The sequence below is a fragment of the Corvus cornix genome, chromosome 1 (assembly GCF_000738735.6).
Source record: "Corvus cornix cornix isolate S_Up_H32 chromosome 1, ASM73873v5, whole genome shotgun sequence".
NCBI classification, from domain to species: Eukaryota; Metazoa; Chordata; class Aves; order Passeriformes; family Corvidae; genus Corvus; species Corvus cornix.
In genome coordinates this window covers 83028275-83049684 of record NC_046332.1, presented here as the reverse complement: position 1 = coordinate 83049684, position 21410 = coordinate 83028275, and the positions used below count along the sequence as shown (strand labels likewise).

At 41.2% G+C, this 21410-nt stretch overlaps 1 protein-coding gene across 2 annotated transcripts in view; it reads right to left on the bottom strand.

Moving 5' to 3' along the window:
* Nucleotides 1–21410, bottom strand: part of DHRSX (dehydrogenase/reductase X-linked) — a 162997-nt gene that overhangs the window by 125077 nt on the left and 16510 nt on the right. For both annotated transcript variants that reach the window (XM_039567780.1, XM_039567817.1), the window contains one exon: nucleotides 397–504. In XM_039567780.1, the coding sequence (XP_039423714.1) occupies nucleotides 397–504 (108 nt within the window). The remainder of the gene's footprint in view (nucleotides 1–396; nucleotides 505–21410) is intronic.

Sequence of the window (21410 nt, the reverse complement as noted above, 5' to 3'; positions counted from 1 at the left end):
TCCCCCACTAATCACCATAATATTCCTTCAAGGTTTTCATTTGTTTTCCTCTTAATGAACATGTACACTCTAATGCTGATGCATAATCCCTCCCCAGTAACAAGGAACTAAAATATTTTTGTAAAACTCATCTTTTTAAGTTTTTTTATTGTTTACTTCTTATCTAAGGTAGTGCAACTCTTCCAAGTTCTACAGAAAAAAAAATGCCATCCACTATTTTTTTAAGAACTTGTGAAGCAAAACCTAAATCAATCTTTATTTGCGCTAAATGCTAGAAAAACATTCTCCTGCATTCCCCTGACATATCCTTAGTTATGCTGGAGAGAAAATACCCCTTAGAAGAAAAAAAAATTACTTTCTGAAACAAAAAGTATATTAAGAAAATAATGACTTTACCTATTATCACATGCATGCCAAGTCTTGCCAAATGCTTCACAGTTTGGTAACCAATTCCTTTAGTGCCTCCAGTCACTATAGCAACCTTTCCATTTTGTGTAGGGAAAACTGTATGAGGAAAAAAGAAACAACACAAGGTTAGTTCGCAATAGGAACACGATTAAGAAGTTAAGATGCATTTTAAAGAGTGTACACTTAACAGACTGCTCAAGCCAGGCCAGTAAACCATCTCAGAAGCAAACTCTGTATGGAAATAAAAACTATGGAACATCCACCATTATTTACTGCACTATAATTTTCCAGTATTAACAGTTCACGAAAGACTGAGGTTGACGACACAAAAAGCAAACACCCACTTCAGAAATCTCATTTCTATTTGCATGCATTTCATCATCCTGCAGTCATCTGACCTTTAAAATTTCCACCATAACTTTGTTACTGAGTAAGGTGACGCAAGTAATGTCAGCTCAGGGATGGCTTACTTTATGTGTACAGGGATAAAAATTCTACTGGCAGCATGATATCCTGAAAATTTTTTGAATGACAAAAACCAGCCTCTGCCAGTAACATGGAGGAAAGATCTCAGTCAAAGGTGAGCTATCTAAAGTACACCACCTGGCCTAATTTCCCTGCATAGCTGAGCACTCTTCCTTCTGAAAATCACAGGGCCCTGAGCCCCAAAGGAAGGAGGCTCTCCCACAGAAGCCAGCATCCCCAATACCCACTGTCAACTTCATTCCACCTCCACTCCAAGTGCTCCTTGACCCACAGACAGCCCAGCAGGCAGGATATGCTCCCAAACTCCCTCTGCTAGAGCGGTGGCTTAGACACAGCCTGTGTCTCCTGCATCCCCAGGCAGCCCTTAGCCTGCCAACTGAGCCAAGAAGTGTCTGGAACGGCCCTTGCAGAGCAGCTGCCATTCCAACTACAAGCTCTTACACTGGGCGCAGGTTGCAGCACATCCCCCCACCATGGAGGGGAGGAGGGAGTCCTGCAGCCAAAGCAGAACAAAGGCATTATGATTTAATTGCTTGGGAAAGGCATGAATTAGGTCTAATATCAACTACAATTTTTTTGACAAGGTGGAGAATGTTTCATGTGAAGTACCATGTGGTCCTTAGGTGACCAAGGTGAATTTCTAATTTGCTTTAGAGTAGAAGCCGTGAGGTATTTGCACAGGGAAAATGGTACTGAATACTTCGTTTTGCTGTGGTGCAGTGTCCGTAGGCAACGCTATAGATAACAAATGTTAAAAAGATGCCAACTTTCATCTATCAAAGGACTTTCTATTTTGATTTCTAGGTTTTTCAGGGGATTGCTTTGTTGTACAACACAAATTTGGATTTTACATAGTTACGAAACACAGGACTAGCACTGATACAAACTCCTTTCTTCACAGCAAAGTCCTTCAAAAAGGACCCAGATTTCACCTTTTCTGCAATACAGAGTTCTATCTATCATAATTCAACAAGAATTTCTGTTCTCTTCAGGTAACGACTTGGTTCTTCCCATCCATGCAGAGCAGGAATTGTTTGCAGGTATTTGAAGGTTAACTCCAATTACAGTGATATCCGTGCACACAGGTGTCCTGACATATATATAATTCAAGCTAAATAAAATTTCACCAAGAGATTTCTTAAGGGGCTTCAATTTAGTTATTAGCAGCCCTGCAATTTCCACCAAAAATACTTCTAATCACAAACTCTAAATTAAATGCCCACAGGTGCAAATCTCCTCAAGAGAAAATGCATTCTTGTGGGCCTGAGTACCTTATCTTCCTCTTCTGCCTCCTCATGCCTCCCTTGCTTCTGGCCTCTTACCATATTGCTGATCTGATATTTGGATTTCACGTGTTGCATACAGGTGCTGTCCCTCATTTCCATTACTGCACCACTATACCTACCTATTAAATAAGAAGTCACATTTTAATGCAAAATTAATTCACTTAGAAGAAAACTAATGAAAGAAAAGGAGAAAAAGAAGTCAGGACTGGGGAAGGGGCAATGACGTGAAAGAAAAATGGGAAGTCAGAAGAGCAAAGTGATAACAGGTATCACTGTGATGAAGTGGTTCTTAGCAGAGGACACAATATAGCAGATGAAAGAAGATGTCCAGACCTATCCTGTCCATGGTGACTGCAAAGAAAAGGACAATTTTTTGGTCCTAATGGCCACTTAAAGATTCGACTGTAAAAATGCATTCTGTGAGATCCTATATTACAGAGAGGTTTAAAACAGGCCTGCTTTTGCAGCTAGATCCAAGGACATAAGAAAGCAGCCAGGGAGGGCGAAATGAGGGCTGCAGACACACCGACAAGTGTCCATTATCTGTTTTATTTACAAGAGGTACAGTATACATCTTCCACATAGCATGGTTTTGAATAGACACAACACTCAGGCACATCTCAGTCTATCCACTCACTTTAGTCAAAATGGGAAATGCAAAGAGAAACACTGAAACACATCAGGGAGGGGAGGGGGGCAGGAGGAAAATAAAGTCCTCAATTAACTCTTAATTGTTATTAATTCTAAAAATGTGTACAGTTTCCATCAAGTCAGCTTAATGTAAAATGAATCTCCATTTAAATGAGACACAGCTAGTATTTATGTCAAAAAAAGTGGTCAAGATCAAGTACAGGCTCTGTGTGTGAGCCAGGGGTAACTCCAGTGAAAGGCCGTTTATTAGTGTCCTGTTTCCACTAGAACTCCAATGTCATGTGGAGTTTGCAGTACACCCAACTTTCAGTGTTAAAACACCCCTTCCATGACGAAACTCAGCATGAAATTTTCAAAGCAAACCTGGGCTCAGCCTGGTTTTCAGCAGATACTGCTTTATTTTGTGTGAAAGGTTGAGTGCAGTTGGAGGCTCACAGCCCCCCAGGCAGGAGGCAGTGGAGACCCACCAGCTTTGGAATGCCCAGAGAAGCTCCCTCTGGCATCTCTTGCACCTCATTTAAACCACCCCAGTTCTCTTTCTGCCTCTGCTCCTGGTAAGGAGGTAGATACTGATCTCAAGTACAGAGGCGTAATGCCAGTGATCTCTCCGTGGGACATGAGAACGGTACAGCCCTGTGCTAATGAAATCCCCCGACCAAGCAGTAGCTGTTAATTTGCCTTGGTGTTCAAAGAAACCAAGCCCGCAATCCTTAGGTGCTGCTTTATCACAGCAATGTTTGAGAGAAGCTTCTCTCAGGCTGCAGTTCTGCCTGCATTCCAATGTATTTAGACGACATAAGCCTGGTTACTTTGCAAGTGGAATACCCTAAAACAGAAAAATAAGGCGTACTTATTATGTCCCGATATGAGGCTATTTAAAAATAATTATTTTCCTTTTAAACATAATTCTCCCTAATCAGAAATAACTTCCATGTACAGAGACATCCTCACACAAATTCAATACTACAAAGAATGTAAGGCAATTCTGTAATTTTTAAAAATACTAATTTTCAGAGGACTCTAAAACAGGGCTGTCAGGATGCCTCTGCAACTGCCAAGACCACAGATAAATAAGACAGTCTGAAGACCCATATCAATGGCCAATTCCATATCAATGACCAGTTCCTGCCAGCAAAATCCCAGCTCTGGGGGAGGGATGAGTAGCCAAATTGAAATCTGAAGTAGCCAAATCAAAACAGAGGAATTAAAATTTCTTTTGTTTGCAGAAATGCATTATGTGAACACAGACAATGCAAACCTCAGAAGAGCTTCCCTTAAGAGTAGCTTGCTTTGCTATTCTCTAACCTTTGCAGAACATTGCGCTTGAGGCCAAGGGGAAAAAAAAAGAAAAAAGTATTGAAAGTTTATTAAAAGCAAATTGCATCAAATTTTTACAAAGCTCCATCTCCTAGCCTACTAATCCAGCATCTGCATGGTGGGACATTATGGGTCACATGGACATTAAAATATAATATCTTTATATTAATTTCCTCATTAACCTTCTTTTTAGGACATCAAAGGCCAAGGGTAGAATTTAGATTGTCTGAATCAGTCTCCAGTGCTTATCAGGCAAGACTTGAGTACAGCTGAAGGCATCCAAAAAGCTGGTGAGTGTCCACCTGTGAGGTGCCATGCTGGGACCTGCCTGCACCTCCTGAACTGGCCACTCAGTGCAGGAGCTTTGGTGGCATTTGTGCTGGAGAGATCCCTACAGACAAATCCCAACTTTTTTTTTTTTCATTCCTCCTATAACTGAATAATTTATATGCAAATATTAGTCCTGAAGGTAACTGGCAGAAGCACAGATGGAAAAAAAATAAAAAGAAAAGAACCAACAATGAATATTTAGTTTCATGACTGAATAACAAGATCCAAGTTTGGAGCCATTCCTGTATAGCAACACTGAGTGAGAAAAAGAGGGCAAACTGTAATTTCCAGTCTTTGTCTAACACCACAGGACAAAGCACAATCGAGTTCTTCAAAGAAATCATATAGCTCAGTGTACCACAGAATCATTGAGTAGTTTTTCCTATTGCAAAATATTCTGGCTCTTTTTCCTTAATTTATACTGTGGCAATACTGAGATTACAGCCATTAAGCAGATGTAGAAAAATAATTCATTTTCCGCTCTGAGAGGCAATCAGTAAACTGCTGGGGAACCCACACAGCTTTCAGCAACAGCCTTTTTTGTGTGCCTTACAGAAACATCTCCCAAAAATTCTGGTTTGGCAGAAACCAGGTAAACAGGGTCTGGATTCAAATGTCATTCCAGGACTATCCTAATAAAAGACAATTAGGCACTCAAATCCTGACAGATAAGCCAGACAAACTGTCCTAAGCCTGTCCTAAGCCTGTGCAGATGATTTTTCAAATGCAAATGGTCTTCCCAAATTTGCACACCAAAATCTTTTCTGCCGTTGCTGCTTCCAATCACTTTCCTAATGAACATCAATATGCAATCAAGATTGAAGGCCTTTAAGGCTGGAAACCAGCCCAACTAGTCCTTCTGTGAAAAGGTATCCTGCTGGTTTCAGCAGTTGAGGCCATCGGGCCTTCTGCTGATGAACAACTGTCATGCCCACATGCAGATCCACAGGCCCACGGCCAGCAGGTCCAACGGACCTCGAATGGCTGGGTGCGTTGTGTAAGGGAGATTTATCTGTCCAGGGAGAGCATCTGTTTCCAAACACGACTCAGTTTTGCATCTGATAGGTGACAAGCCTCCCAGCTTTTGTTAGGAATCATGAGGAAATGGAGGTATTGGAGAGAGGCTGGCTCCAGAGTCACTCATGGGAAGAGAAAGCTGTTGAAGAACCAGATTAGCAAGAGAAACCTAACCATGGAAATGTTTCACTTGCCCTACAAACTCATAGGTATCTCAAGGTGCTATTAATGGAACAGCAGCAGTCAGATGGCTGTAAGAATTTCAGCAGCCTGGGGAAGACCTAATTTAACAAGGCTCCCACGCAGCCACTGACAGGGAATACGACTGGTAACAACTGCTCACAAAACCACAGCCAAACCCCTGGCACACATGAGACTAAGTTTCTTGTTTAACCAAGACGCACACAGAGCCTGAAATGCTGCATGCCAACAAGACAACAAACAACGATTCACACTTACCAATTCTGGAAACTCACAGAAGTTTCATGCCTGTATTTCAGGGGAATGCATGCACAGCCTATGTCCCACGAAGTGGACATTTCCACAACACAGCAGAGCTCCCACACAGCAACAGCAATTTGTCTGGGCTGCCTAAAGACCTGGGAACCCAACCAGTGCTGTAACTCCAGCCAAGGCACCACATATCCAGAAAGCCTGGACAAATGGCCAAAGTGCAGCAAGGCAGCAAATGACACAAAAGCAGAGGAGCTGGCAGATACACCAACTAGAGGAGCAGAGTGCTCAGCCAGCTAAGGAGCTAATGTGTATACTCATCCCTTCCTGACACTGTCAACACGGGAACAAGCGACACTTCTTCAGAGTTAGCAGCAAACATCTGCTGAGCCAGACTAATGATTTTTTTTTTAATTGCCAATGAAAACAACTTTAAAAAAAAATCAAATTTAAGGCTGCTCTAAATTTATAACATTTGTTTAGCTTTTTGATAAGCATGCCAGCTTGCTTACAGGAATGAAGTGATAACATTTGCAGGCAAGATGACAAGCCCTTCACAGAAGGCTGAGATACAAGCTCCCAAAATCCATTCCAGGACTTGTTCCTAGATATCTCATTTAACACATGCAAAAATCATACTACAAATGATCAGAACAGCTCATTTTCCTCTTGTTTTTTCAACTCATGAACACACTGTGGAACCTTGGGGGGGTATTAGATAGCAATAGGTATTATTAGAGTCCAATATCACAAGTTTGGAGCCTAAGTATCCACAGCAAGACCTAACTACAGTAAAAGAGCTCCCACATATTAGAAAAGATGTAAGATAAACTGGTGCAGTAGTAAGATGAAAGTTATGATGCCAGCATTACAGTCCTGAAAGAAATATTTTTTGCTAAAGAAAAATAACAATACCCTAAGTAAGGCAGCTGTTCAGAGCAGGAGTTTTTGGCACTCAAAAATCCAAGACCTGTGGAAAGAGATCTCTCTACCAACAGTGGGAAGGGGAGTGGAAAGCTACACGAAAAATTTCATTTGCATGACACACCCATCTGCATTTCTTCTAGTGATTCTTGGAAAGACAGCATACGTGCAGATAAAGGGAGAAGTATGTGTGGAAAGCAGGGTGTGGAAGGGGAAGCAGAAGGAAGCATTAGACTTTCAAAAAGGACACAGGAAAAAGGTTTTTTGGTCAAGATGAGGTCATTTTTGAGTGCTTCATTCCCCTTTCGCCCCTCTCTTCACCTTCCACCCACCTCCAGGTATTTAGGTGACATACAGCTCTAAGCAATTTAATACATCTGAATTATAAATCTCTGCATAGTGTTATTGTCCTCAAGGCCAAAAAAGGACCCCAGTGAGGACACTGGCACTGCTACTTACAGATGCAAATCAGCAATGGTTTGGTGAGGTAAGTCAAGGCACTGATCCACACACTGCTAGAAAAGTAAGCTACGGCTAATGCCAAAGTAATCAAAAAAATATTTCCTCTGCACTTGCACATGTATTTTCAGTGCCCTGTTTTTCAGAGCATATGGCTGGTGTGCTTGCAAGTGAAGAAGTCCTGCCTGTTTACAAGAGCCAAGGGAAGACGCATTTTCATACATCTTTTGACTGAAGCCTGAATGCTTTTGCTTTATTTGTCAAATAGGGTGCTCAGTAATGTTGTCCTGGACTCTGTGATGCTGCTAGATTTGGCAGAAGGGCTGAATGGAGAAAAAGATAATTGCCGTTTTCAAAAGTAATATAGAAGGTAATTTCCCAAACTGATTTATGCTATCTTCACTCTGACTGTGAAGAAACTCTTCCTCCAATAAACACTATGCAGACTTTTTGCATCAGGATCACTGATCATACACAGAAAAAAAGCTGAATGTTGACCCCTCTTCCCCAAGAAAGAAGAGGATGAGAATGGAAAAAACTAAAGAGGATTGTTAATTTGGGAAGTTTTCTTGCCATTTCTGAACTGCCTTTCTCTCAATGGGAAATACGACTGCATTAAAAAACAATTTGACGAAGAATATATCTGAGCTTTTTACAATACAAGTTCAGGCTGATTTTGACAGAGATATTAGGAAATTTGATCCTAACAAATATGGAGCTGCCCTAAGGTAAAAGAAAGCAAAAGTAGATGAGAGGGTGCAGTTCCCGAGTCCTGAATCTCACTTCTGGCCATGTTTGACATTCCTGAGTACTTTGTTCTTTTTGCCAAAATTCATCTAAAGGTAAGATATTTGAATCTATTTTTTTATGAGCGCCAAATAGATTGAACACACCACTATACAAATCATTCAGATGGAAAATACCACAGTGCAGTATTAAAATCCCCTAAAAAATCATCAGGAACACAAGTTTGCCCACAATATGCTCTTGAGAGTAAAGTTCCCAACCGAATGTGTAGGAAAAGGAGAGCATTTGATCCCTGGGAGGGGCATGGGGTGATAGAGAAGGAATCAAGAGATGGAAAAGCTGCCTTAGATCGACAAGTACAAGTTATCTTAGTGAAATTATGGCTCTGCAAGTTCCCAACAGACACCTGCAACTTCACACACTAGTCCTTGTCTTAAATATTCCTGCTATTCCTGGCTTAAGCCACTGTTTGTTTGTTTGTTTGTTTTTCTGGACAAACACTAGTCTTAAGGATATTTCAGATAAAGGTGGATACTACACATTGACAAACTTGTGCAAAAATATCTGGCACCTGGCTACCCGCTGGCGTTACACCACACATGGCATGTTTTGCTCCACTGTGCAATTATTTTGTGTTGGGACAGATGCCAAGTGGGGACTCGGATGAGGCCATGAAAGACGGCCTTTGCGTGGAAGGGGGGGCTCTGCTGCCGTGGAGCTGGACAGGAGAGGCATGGGGACAGCACTGTCACCGACAAGCACTAAGTCAGCTCAGTGACAGTGATCGATACATGAGCAGTCCCAGCCTCAGTCACAAAAGGAACTTCACAAAAATCTAACATGGGGTTTTGTGAAATAAGGGCAGGACGGTTGTTGCAATAATATGAAGAAATCCCACTAATTCCTTACACTATACTGAACAGACACAGCCTGCATATGAAAGATTACTGGATTTGTTAAAAATATCAGGAGAAGAAACACGATGCTAGCTCCACAAAGAAACTAATCTCCCCTACATATACATATATTTAAAGGCTCCATTTACCCATATAATTTTTAACATGGGAAAATACTATCACAAGAACAAAGAAGGAGATTTTTCCATTTGTATTCCCTGCTCTGCATATCTTTCATTCCTTTTATATATTTACCTATTAAGTCTTACTCTTTGGCTTTCTTCTCTTTCACTCCAGTCATGCTAAAGATAGGGAAGTTATATAAAGGTGTATCTTTAAATCAAGAAAAAGCATCTGATTATCTCTTGAACAGATTTACTGATACTTACTCCCATACTCCCTCCCTCTGGGCAAATGTAACTCTGCAATACCTTGGGCAATGTCATTTTATGTAAAACTTCCCAATGATCTTCAAGTCATGTCATCATGTAATTATATTTTTTTCCTGTTGTGAAATGAGAGATGAAAAAGAGGAGCTTATCCCAGGAGATTTAAATGGGGTAATGGAAATAGCTCTGCATAATCTAGTAGCTGCAGAATGCATTTTCCCATCCTGCAAAAGTTTGAGACATTAGAATTACTTTTTCATTCTCTACCAGGAACTGAAGACTGTCTAGGCTCCAAGATTTCCCAAACAGCTAACGCGTAGATGCAGCTGCATCTGACAATGCTTTACATCCCTCAGGATGTAAGAAACCATTTCAAGTCCTTGCTCTCAGACATACCCCGAGCATACAAAAGCCTTCCCAAGTGTAATTCCCCATTTAATAGGGAAAGTTTCATTTTAAGCAAACATTTGCCATTTAAAGACACTCATCCCTCTCACTAAAGTCCCAAATAAATATAGTATTTCTCCAAATCATGTTCAGATATTCAGTAAAGAAGCCATAAATATGAAACAAAATGGAATGTGAGTAATCTCAGAAAAGGTCTTCCCTAGGAAAGACCACATCCCATATATCTCAAAAAACTTGACAGTTGTCTTCACAAAATGTGGCACAGAATTCCTAAGGTATTAAAATTTCGTGTCCTATTTCATTTGGGTTATAGTTCTGACTAAAAACCAGGGTAATGGCAGTGAGTTTGAAATGCTGAAGAAAACATGAATCAGCAAAGCGCGATGCCACTGTCACTCCATCACAGACGGAGTAAATGTCATAACTGACTGCAGTGAAGAAACCTCATTTAGAAAACTTTAATGATGGTTATTTTGCAACAAAGAGAGCTAAGAAAATGAAAAAGGGAAAAAAAAGAAAAAGAAAAAAGGAAAGGAAAGGAAAGGAAAGGAAAGGAAAGGAAAGGAAAGGAAAGGAAAGGAAAGGGAAAGGGAAAGGGGAAAGGGAAAGGGAAAGGGAAAGGGAAAGGGAAAGGGAAAGGGAAAGGGAAAGGGGAAAGGGAAAGGGGAAAGGAAAGGAAAGGGAAGGGAAAAGGAAAGGAAAGGAAAGAAAAGAAAAGAAAAGAAAAGAAAAGGGAAAGAGGAGGAGAAGAAGGAGAAGGAGGAGAAGAAGAAGAAGAAGGAGAAGGAGAAGGAGAAGGAGAAGAAGGGGAATAAAGAGAAGAAGGGGAAGAAGGAGAAGAAGGAGAAGAAGGAGAAGAAGGAGAAGAAGGAGAAGAAGGAGAAGAAGAAAAGAACAGCTGCTATTCTTGATTTAATCCCAAAAAATGTAGAAATAATCCTAAGAAGGCAAGTCCCCACACCTTGCAGGGAAGAAAGGGTCTATCATAAACCTTGAAGTCTGGAGAACATTTAAAGTGCCCAAAGCACAGAAAATGTGGAAAGTCAGATATTCAGCATCTGCTGAAACAGAATGCTGAGACAGCATTCTCCTGAAGAAACTGGCTCCTTATGGCTTGGACAGGCACACCGTTTGCTATGTAAAATCCTGGCTGGATGACCATGGCCAAAGTGTGGTGGTGAATGGAATCCAGCTGGTAGCCAGTAACAAGTGAGGTTCCCCAAGGCTCAGTATTGGCATCAGTCCTGTTTAACATCTTTATCAATGGTCTGGATGAGGTGATCCAATGCACCTTCAGCCAGTTTGCAGATTACACCAGGTTGGGTGAGAGTGTCGAACTGATGGAGGGTAGGAAGGCTGTACATAGGGAGCTTGACAGGCTGGATTGATGGACCAAGGCAAGTGGTATAAGATTCAATAAGGCCAAATGCTGGGTCCTGAGGTTGGGTCACAACAACCCTGTTCAGTGCTACAGACTGGGGGCAGAATGGCTGGAAAGGACCCAGCAGAAAATTACCTGGAGGTCCCGGTTGTCAGTATCTGAACATGAGCCAGTGTGTGTGTCCCACTGGCCAAGGAGGCCAGTGGCATCCCAGCCTGTGTCAGAAAGAGTGTGGCCAGCAGGACCAGGGCAGTGACTGTGCCCCTGTATTCAGCACTGGTGAGGCCACACCTTGAATCCTGCGTTCAGTTCTGCACCCCTCACTACCAGAAAGACACTGAAACGCCTGGAGCATGTCCAGAAAAGGCAATGGAGCTGGGGAAGGGTCTGGAGCACAGGTCAGATGAGGAGCAGCTGAGGGAGCTGGGGGTACTTAGCCTGGAGAAAAGAAGACTCAGGGGTGACCTTATAGCTTTCTATAACTACCTGAAAGGAGGTTTTAGCAAGGAGAGGGTAGATATTTCTTCCCACGTTACAAGTGACAGAACAAGAGCAAATGGTCTTAAGGTGAGCCAGAGGAGGTTTTCATTGGATATAGGGAAAAGTTTTTTCCCTGAAAGGGTTGTCAAGCATTGGAACAGGCTGCCCAGGGAAGTACTTGAATCACCAGCCCTGGAGATACTTAAACGACATGTAGATGTGGCACTTAGGAACATGGTTTGGTCATGGACTTGGCAGTGTGGGTTAACTTTTGGAATTTTCCAACCTAAGTGTTTCAATGATTCTATGATTCATCAGCACTTTCATGCAGAGACTGAAGCAAAGAGTGATCTTGTTACTTACGGTAAAACTGGAAAGACTGATCTACTTATAGTCAAACTAGAAACCCAAACGAGAAGCAAAATATTGCTACCTGCATTTTAGCATCTCACCAGAGGAATTAAAAAGACAACAGAAAACAATTTATACTTTGCACTATGATCTATACCTTTCAAAAGACAAAATATCCTAATTTCTATTTTCAAGACAGTATTCACAGTATCATCATATTCCTAGACAGCACAGGATATATTGTATCACAATCCCCAATATCATCTTTACAGCTTCTTCTTATACTGTTTGTGAATTCCAACACCTCTTATTCTGACCACATGATATTAAAAGATTGAATTAATCATTCCATCTTGCTCACAGCACAGATGGAAAGATACAGCTGGGCAACTAATACATTGGGAAAGTCGATTCTTTAAATATTCCCTTACTATATTAGATTCTGGGAATGTGAGGGGGGTGTGTGTGTGAAAAAAAAACATTGGAAAGATCATTAAGAGTAGTTTAAACTGCATCTCCTCTCCTCCCAGAGACAGAGAATGTAATTTCCATATCCCAATCAAGCTTAAGAGCATCCAGCTGAAGGTCACATTCAGATCTGCCTCTTCCAGCCAACAAAAATGCTTTGCTGCCACTCAAACAGTCCCCTTTGCTTCCCACGGCTTCAGGGTGACAGTATTCCCATCAAATAAGTAAGCAGAAGTCACGAGTTAGTATACAGAACTTAAAAGATAATTGAAAGTTTCTGGAGTAGTTCACTTCAAAACACTGCAATCACTTGTGAACTGAAGTGCTTGTTATCATATACAAAGCTCTAGTAATTAGAATCAGGAAGAGAGGTACAAGGTGATTAGAGAATATTGGGAAAAATCTAGTTAACAGGAAACATAGCACATAAACCAATCAGTATTAAAAATTTCCCTGAGATACCTGCAATTAATTAAAACACAAAATGTTAAAAAGCACATTTCCATATTATTAAATTTTTTGAAGCAACTAATGATCAGAAGCCATTACAGCATTGACATTAATGCGAGATTAACCTCAGATGCTACTGACTTAAAAAAACCATGGAAAATAGTCTCAACATCCCTTCCTCTCTCTCTCTGCTCTGCTTCCATATCCTTCAAACCAGCCACTGGCCAGCACATTTATTTCTTCATCTGGCCAGCATCTGGTGAAGAGTCAGGACAATGGCAAAAGCTGTCTGTGGATTGTCACTCCTAGAGGTCTGCCTCTCAGGGTACGGCCCAAAGCAGTGGCTCCAAGGACAGCACACATGGCCTGTGTGGAATCAGAGCACAGCTGCACAGCCCCAGAGGTGCTGTCCTTGCACTGGGCTGCCTAACCCCTGCTTCCCGGGGCTGTCACCCAACCTCCAGCAGCAAAAACCCCTAATGGAACAGAACTTTGTGGGGTTTTTTAGTTTATTTTTTTTTTTTTAAAGATAGGAGTTTTACTAAAGCCCTCTGAGCCACTGTATGGAGTTCAGTTTCATACTCAAGACTACTTAAAAATCAGTTCTAACTCAGAATGAGAAAGTACAAAGGGTATGCACATGTTTTGTCTTCAAGACAGCTACAACATTTGTGTTCCAAATATGGAATTTTGTTCATTTTTCTCTTCTTTGATAACACAAGCAGGTCAGGGGTTTCAAATGGAGTATGAATGTGCAAGTACAGAAAGGTCCAGACTATACTATATATCATTTCCTAACTCTTATAACAGTCCTTTCCTAGGAAAAAATTATTTCTTTTCAAAATCCTCTTTCTTACCAAATCCTGGAGTGATCTCATACTTGCAGATTATCTTTCAATTTTCATCTTTCTTGTTCCTCATAAAATATGCACTGAAGTTTTCACAGGAAAACAACTACCTTGCAATAAAGACAGCTAATTGTTTTGAAAGTTTTTTTTTTTTTTAATTAGATGTTTTTATTCTTCAGTGAAAAACTTATTTTGGAATGAAATTTTCTAGGCCATTAATCTAGTGCAGATTCATGAGACTTAGGGAATTAGTTAACTTAGAAGAACAGCTACTGTGCATGCTCTATAATTGCTCTCATTGAAATTGTCAAAGATTTTTAATATGCAGTTACCGCACCGATTAAAAGCTGTTAAAGTATGTCTCCATTTAAGAGGCCATCATTCCAGAGTGTCATTATCTGCTATTAATATTTCAATTAGAGAACATCACATGCTCCTCTGAAGAAATGCGCAACTACTCACAAAACAAGTCCCTTCATTGATAATGCTCCAGGAGTATGACACAAACCTCCTATTTTTGTTCCTACCTTTAATTACCTTCTATAAATATCTTGCCAGAAGTTTAAGGGATTAGCTCCTTTTGTATAGAAATATGCATTTGTGTTGACAAACACCTTCCAACCATCCTGCTTCTAAGAAGGGAGGTGACAGCTGCAGGAATTATACTGGCCCTTCTACAGAGCCATGTTACAACCTCACTCTTCAACCAGGTGTTCAAACAGGCTGATACATCACAGCGCACCCTGTCAGCCCTTCTTAGGACATCAGCCAGAACTACCAGCATTTTTCAGGTAGCACTGGTAGCTCAAACAGGCTTCACGTCTACTTTTTTTTCCACCGGAACAGAGGATTTAGCTCAAATCCTATGGCTCTGCAACAGCCAATATTTCAGCAGTGTGAAATATTTTTCAAGGCACAACTCCTTTCTCTTTTTTGAGACTAAAAATAAAACCCAAACACTTTTTTTACTATAACAGATCTTATAGCCCTATTTTCATCATGTCAGTGATGATAATCAACTTCTAGTAAAGCTGATATACCTGGAGCCACCTCTCAAAGGATGGACCTCATCTAGCCTCAAAACAGTGACAGGACCAGATAAAATGGCCTGACCTTCTGCCAGGGGAAGTTTAGATTAGATATTAGGAACAATTTCTTCATTGAAATATTGAAGGCATTGGAACAGGATGCCCAGAGAAGTGTTCAAAAATCATGTGGATGTGGCACTTAGAGCAATGGTTTGCTGGTGAACATGATGGTGCTGGGTTTATGTTTGGACCTGATGATCTTGTACATACATCCCTTTCAACCTAAATGATCCTATGATTCTAAGCCAATAGATGATGGTTGACTACACACACAGCACTTTTACTCCACCTCACATTAAACAGCAAAAAGTTACAGCTCACATCTGTTGGGTGTTAAATAATTAAAATAATTTGAATGAAGCTTTCTTTTTAAGAAGCATAAAGGAACTTAGAAATTTAAACATATCAAGGGGAGGGAAAAAAAAAAGAGCTTGAGGAATAAAAGCCCAAAAGCTTGCAGTGGCTTGTTTGGCAGATCTCTGCTGTTTCCAATACTTTTCTCTCTAGGCCTTTTTCCATAAATATGCAAGGCATTCGAAACGCATGCCTTACACTGTGCACTGACTTCCAGGTGATTTCAAGGATATGACCCTAAAGTGCAATTTCTATTCCAGACTCCAGCCTTACATCTCCATCAAGCCCCTGTAACACACAGTGTAAACAGCCAGCCCACTCACACTCGGCTCTCCAGTGGGGCTTTGACAGCCGTTAGCATCTCTCTCAGAAAAAAATCCTGGTGATACAGAAGGTAAAAAGCTTCTTGCAAGAAGAGAAAAGTGAGCCTCTGCCAACTCTGCAAGCTGCAGAAGCAGCTACTGCAGCCCTTATAGCAGCTTTTCCTTTGTTATTGCACTTGAAGCTTTGCAACTATCCATACAAAAAATCCAGCAGTGCTGAGGGTCACACCACCTTCACTTCGGCCACAGTTCTACCTCCCTCCCAAGCCATGCTAGGACATCTGGCCAACATGCCTGCATTCTCATGCAGTCTGTGACCAGTGCTGCTGTCCCAGCAAAAGCCCAAACTCTGCTTCAGGCGATGATCAGCATTCCCTCTTTTGCTTTGGGGAACAGAAAACATTATCTTACTGAATAAGCTGTTCTGCAAGTGCTGCCCTGCTGATCTTTGTGGTACCTTTACAGGGGAGTGCTTTGCTCAGCATGGAGTACACCAGCACAGCCAGCCCCATGCAGGTCTATCCTGGAGAAGACAAGCGTTCAAGTTAAAAACCAGTAGCTGCAGTCAAACCTGAGGCACATGGGACCACTGTCAGTACAAAGAGCAACATCCAGAAGAACCGACCAGGATGACATCACCTACACTCCTGTGACAGCAGCGACATTTCTCTAGGGAGCACAGGCACTTTGCCAGCCCTTTATTTACTCAACCCTTTTGTAGTTGCATGTGTCAGGGACTGGGCAGGAAGAAGAGGTCTCAGCATCTCCCCTCCAAGCCTCCATGTGCCAAGCCAGAGGAGCACACTGCAAAGCCATTTTGACACAGACCCTGATGCCTTTGCAAGGAACAGATCACGCCTGCAGAGAGGCTGCCAGCAAAACAGCCAGACACACGCTGCTCTCTGAGCCACCCAGCCTCAGTCCCTGTCCCCACAGTTCCCAGCAAAGCCAGCTGTCAGCCAGACCAAACTTGCAAAGATGACTTTGTTCTTTACAGCAGAGGGTGGCATTTTGGAAGAATCTGGACTGAAAAAACTGGACTTCATTGCTAAATTGCAATAATTTTCTGTATACATATGTGGGTATTTATACATTTTTTCTTCTTTAGGGAAGAAAACAAATACTTTGATAATTGGATTAGATGACTGGTAAAAAATCACGGTTTTCACTTGTGCCTCACTAGAATACTTTATGACTAGTAGCAATGTGTAAATACTGAGAAAAAAAAACCACTCTGAAAATTGATGTGAAAGAGATGGATAGAAGATACAATTAATAGCAAAAATCCCAAAAAAGGTCATTATATTAGTGCATTAACAAGTCCAAATGCTACTGTAGTACAACCCTAACAGGGTTATGCTCAAACTGAAGTCCAGGCCTCAACATCACCCACCTGTATTGTTTACACCCTCTTTCTTCAAATATCCCTTTCCTCTTTGGAGTGCTGGATGACTACACACAATGTCTTTAATAGTTGACTCCAAAAAAGCAACCCATGAGAAGCCACAGGAAGAACTCATGCCTACAACCAAGTGCAAGGAACTCTGCTAGCACCTAGTAGGCACTACGAATGGCAGCATTTGCAGCTCTTGACACTTTCTTCTGACTCAAATTAGTTGTTCTTCAAATATCTGTATCATATAATTAGGAAGTACAGCATCATTGAGAGAACACGGATTTTGCATTTCTTGACCTTTTTCCTACTAATTTTCAGCAGACTATTTGATGTTAAAATTATATGCCATGCAATGCGATTCCAGTTAGGAATGCACAAGTAAGACTGGCATATAAAGGTGGTGGTATTAATTACCATGAAAACACTCCAGCAGGCAGACTAGCTGATATCTGTATTCAACTGGATGACTTTATTCATTAAAAAGATGTTATTTTGGAAAAACAGGTCCAAGAAGTCCTGGTACCTCAGCTAGAAGAAGCATTTCATAGCACAAATGTTCAATTTCCAGTTACTGAGGTAATATTCAATTGCCAGAAAGACAACAGTTACTGCTCGGCAGGCACCCTTGTCACTGGGATACATTCAGAAAAAAAATTACAAGGTCATCACTGCGTCAGTCCTGGTCTGCAGAAAGTATAGTGCCAGTAATGTTTTGTTTACTGTCTTTTCATTCTGTGTAATTCTTAGATTGTTGCAGACTTCGTAAGACATTTGCAGTGGTACTACTGAACTTTTTTTAAAGAATGAGGTCTGATGCCAACTCATCTGTAATTTCCTTAGTCAGGACTGGTTGACATGCTTGTTAAAAAACACTGTTATACAGAACTATCTGTTTCTGTTTTAAAAATAGCCTTCCTAGAACAGAGTACATATTCTGGGCTGGCTTTGTAAAGAACACGGCCTTCGGGCCCTAACCAGCAGTTTCGGTACAAATGGCTAACACGGAGCATCCCCTGCCTCCTGCCGCAGCACATCACACCTGCGCAGCTGGAGCTGGTAATCAAACCCTTGCCCGCAGCATAACAGATTAAAAACTTAATCCCGAACGCATTGAACACTCATAAGGTTCATTAACTTCAGTCCCTGGTTTGTACACAAGAGAAACACCAGCGGGAGATGCAAGGTCAGGAGGCGGCAGAGCTTTGCTTTGAATTGGCGTGACTTGGTTTCCTCACACCTGTGAAGTTCACACCAGAGGGTAACTCGGTGCAGAGCTTACCAGGATGACTCTTTGCTCAGAGAGTCAAAAAGGTGTTTAGTTATATCAACCATGTTACCAGTGTTACCTGTGTGCCAACAAGAAAAAAAAGAAAGGTTTTAGCTATTCCCTTGAGGTCGTCTTTCAGAAACAAGTTCAGCACATTTTTTTGGTCCAATTTTCCTTTTTTTTTTTTCCCTCTACAGGCTAATTTAAAGTATTGAGCAATGTTAGCAATCATGGCTAGGCATTCCCTCAGATGGCAAAATGTCCATGTCCCAGAAATCATACTCTGGCAGAAAACAGGCACACAACCAAAAGCAGAAGTGTATCAGAGCCAGGCACTCTAACTCAGCTTTACACAACTCAGAGGATGTTATGAGTAGGATGGGGAATGTCATTTTCTTGCCCAATGAATGTTCTGTGAAGTATCAAAGCTCTTCTAGCAGAGCACAAATACAATGTAATGAAAATAAATGTCATCATTTTATTACAAAAATATGTTATTTTCTTTTTTCTTAAAAGCAATCCTCATGTGAAGCAGAACTTCCCCACCTTTTTGATTATCTGCTTTGGGAACTGCAGCTCTCAAATATTTCTTTTTCCTTGCTGGTAATATGCCCATTTGAATCTTGCTATATCCACCACATCTGCAACTTTAATGCAGTAATTCACACAGTATGATAAAGCCACAAACCCAAAATCACTGTCTTTAATGACATCTGTAATTTAGAAACTTCGAGGATAGAAAGCTTGAAACTGGCAGGAGACAGTTTCTGCAAACAGCAAGAGAGGACTGCATGTGTGTGTGGATATTTAACATTTTTACTCTTAACTGCACAAATCTGGAACCTTGTCCTGTCTGTAAGGCAAGGCACATAACCTTAGTGACAAAGATATCGAAGTATTTCCTAAGAATGCATTTGTTCAATGCATTAAAACCTTATACCACAGCTGACTTGAATTGAGAATCACACATCAGTGTCCATGGAACTTCAACACTACTCCAGCACTGTGCAAGGGAGCCCCCAAGTAAATCATTTGTGATGGGACAGTATTTTCATGGTCTAAGAAAACTGACTTATTACTTATCTACTACAAAAATATCTCTAAAAACAACTCATGGGGTCTGTGAATACTTCCACCTGCCTTCTGGCCTTGCAAAACGTTATGAGGCTGCTTCAGCACTCACATCTAAACCAAATGAGACTTCTGGTTATGCAACTTGTCCTACACAGGCAATCTCATGGCGGAGTCCACACAAGGTCCTGCATGACTCAAGACCTTCATCCACCCAACTGCCCTGTCGGTAAAGCTCTTACATTCCTCACCTGAGTCTTCTATAACCTCCAGTGCCTCCAGCTGAAGTGTGGCTGAGTGGAATAAAGGAACAATTACATTTTCTAGCTCATTTTCATAAGTTGCAGTATCTCATCATTAGCAGCAAGATGCTAAAGCTAACAGAACTAGCTCTATCACCTAAACAAGAAGATTTTAGGCCAAACAGCCCCAAAAACGCAGAGATTAGGAGATGGCAGAAGTTCGAATTTGCACAACCAGCCTTTGTTTGGCATAGCGCAGTCTTGTAGACGAAGACCATATGTCCTTTGCAAAGATACCTTCTGCCCATCTTTAGACTCAAATGCATTAACAGAGTCCATCACCTGGCTCTGAAATCCATCACTGCTTCAGCTGCATGAGCACAAAGCAAACACCCAACCTTCCACCTATAATATTGTACCCCCATTTGCCTCCTTTCCTTTGTTCTGCATTAACAAAGGAGCATAAGTTCCTGTTTATCGAGGAAGGAAGGACCATGCAATAGAAATGCTCATTCACATCTGCTGAAACTGTTGATTTTATTCTTGTTACGACTAAATCATCAAAACTGAAACATCCTCACAAGCAGAATAATGACTAAGTAAAAGAGGGTTGTTCTTTCATTTGCACCCTCACTAAAATACCACAGGTCTTGTTCCATATTGCTATGATGCAGGTAAGGGCACAAAGTGAGGTGCTTACATTTAAGCCTTCTACTCAGAATTTTACCGAAAAAATCTAAATATTACCCTTCACATTCTCACATATTTTGGTAAAATGCAGTTACAATTGCCTCTTTTGACAACAGAATAATTAAGCCTTCCAGCTTATGGGAGAGAATACTTCTCTTACTTCTGAAGCTCACCTACATTTTGTACCTGAAGTGTTCCAATAGCTTTTAGACAGAATAATTCTGTGGCTACTAACCTTTGAAGCACAATGGAAGACAAAATGGACGCACAAAAAATAAAAAGTGGTTTGCATTTCATACACAGTCTACCCAAAATACCATTATTTAAAAGATATTAAAAGAGACACACTTGTGATGCCAGCATTTTTAGAGGGTCTGAAGACACAGCATGCAAAATGGATTGATTGCTTTTGGAGTTAAGGTCTCTAAATCTTATTTGGATACCTAAGTCAAAGAGTTAGTGCATGGGTTCTGCAGACACTTTTTTTAGGCCACATTTTGTATCATTTTAATCTTAGCCTAAATATAAATATAAAATGAATTAATCATTTTGTAGTCCTGGTGTTTGCAAACTTATCACCCGGGAGTGTCACCTTCTGCACAATCTTCTTCTTGAGGTGGCCAACCGGCCCAGGGAAGAAGCAGAATCAGGGCAAAAGGCCTGGCCCATCCCCTTCCTTCAGGCATGTGCAGACCAGAAAGCAGCCCCAGCAACACAAAAACACAGGGAAAACATTCTGGAGGAATCTGTTTTTGCCTCTGTGGAGCACAGCAACTTTCCTAAACAGCCTAGAGAAAAGGCAGAAGTGCAGCCAACAAATCAACTTTGCGGACTGAGCTGATCCCCTCACTGCAGGAAGAGCTGTCTCTGGGATAAAATAAGAACTTTATCTCCCATCAGCTCTAGCATGCTTTGCCAAAAAAGGCACAAAAAGTGTATGCAATCTTAACAACTGACAAATAGTTTCATGTATTATCTCTGAATTTATCTGTCCAAAAAGAACTGTGAAATCTTTGTGAACTTTTATGAAGGGGCAGTGGGCAGGGCATGAACAAGGTGGATTGTCTGCAAGACTACAGCAGAACTAGTTCATGCAAGCACTTCAGGCCCACTTGGATGTTGAGTCATACCTTTAGATACAACAGCTCAAGGCTGTGCTTTTCTCACTTCATTTCTCTCAGCAGGTACGCAAGAATCTCCGAGCAGCAATGCCAGTCCCGCATTCCCAGC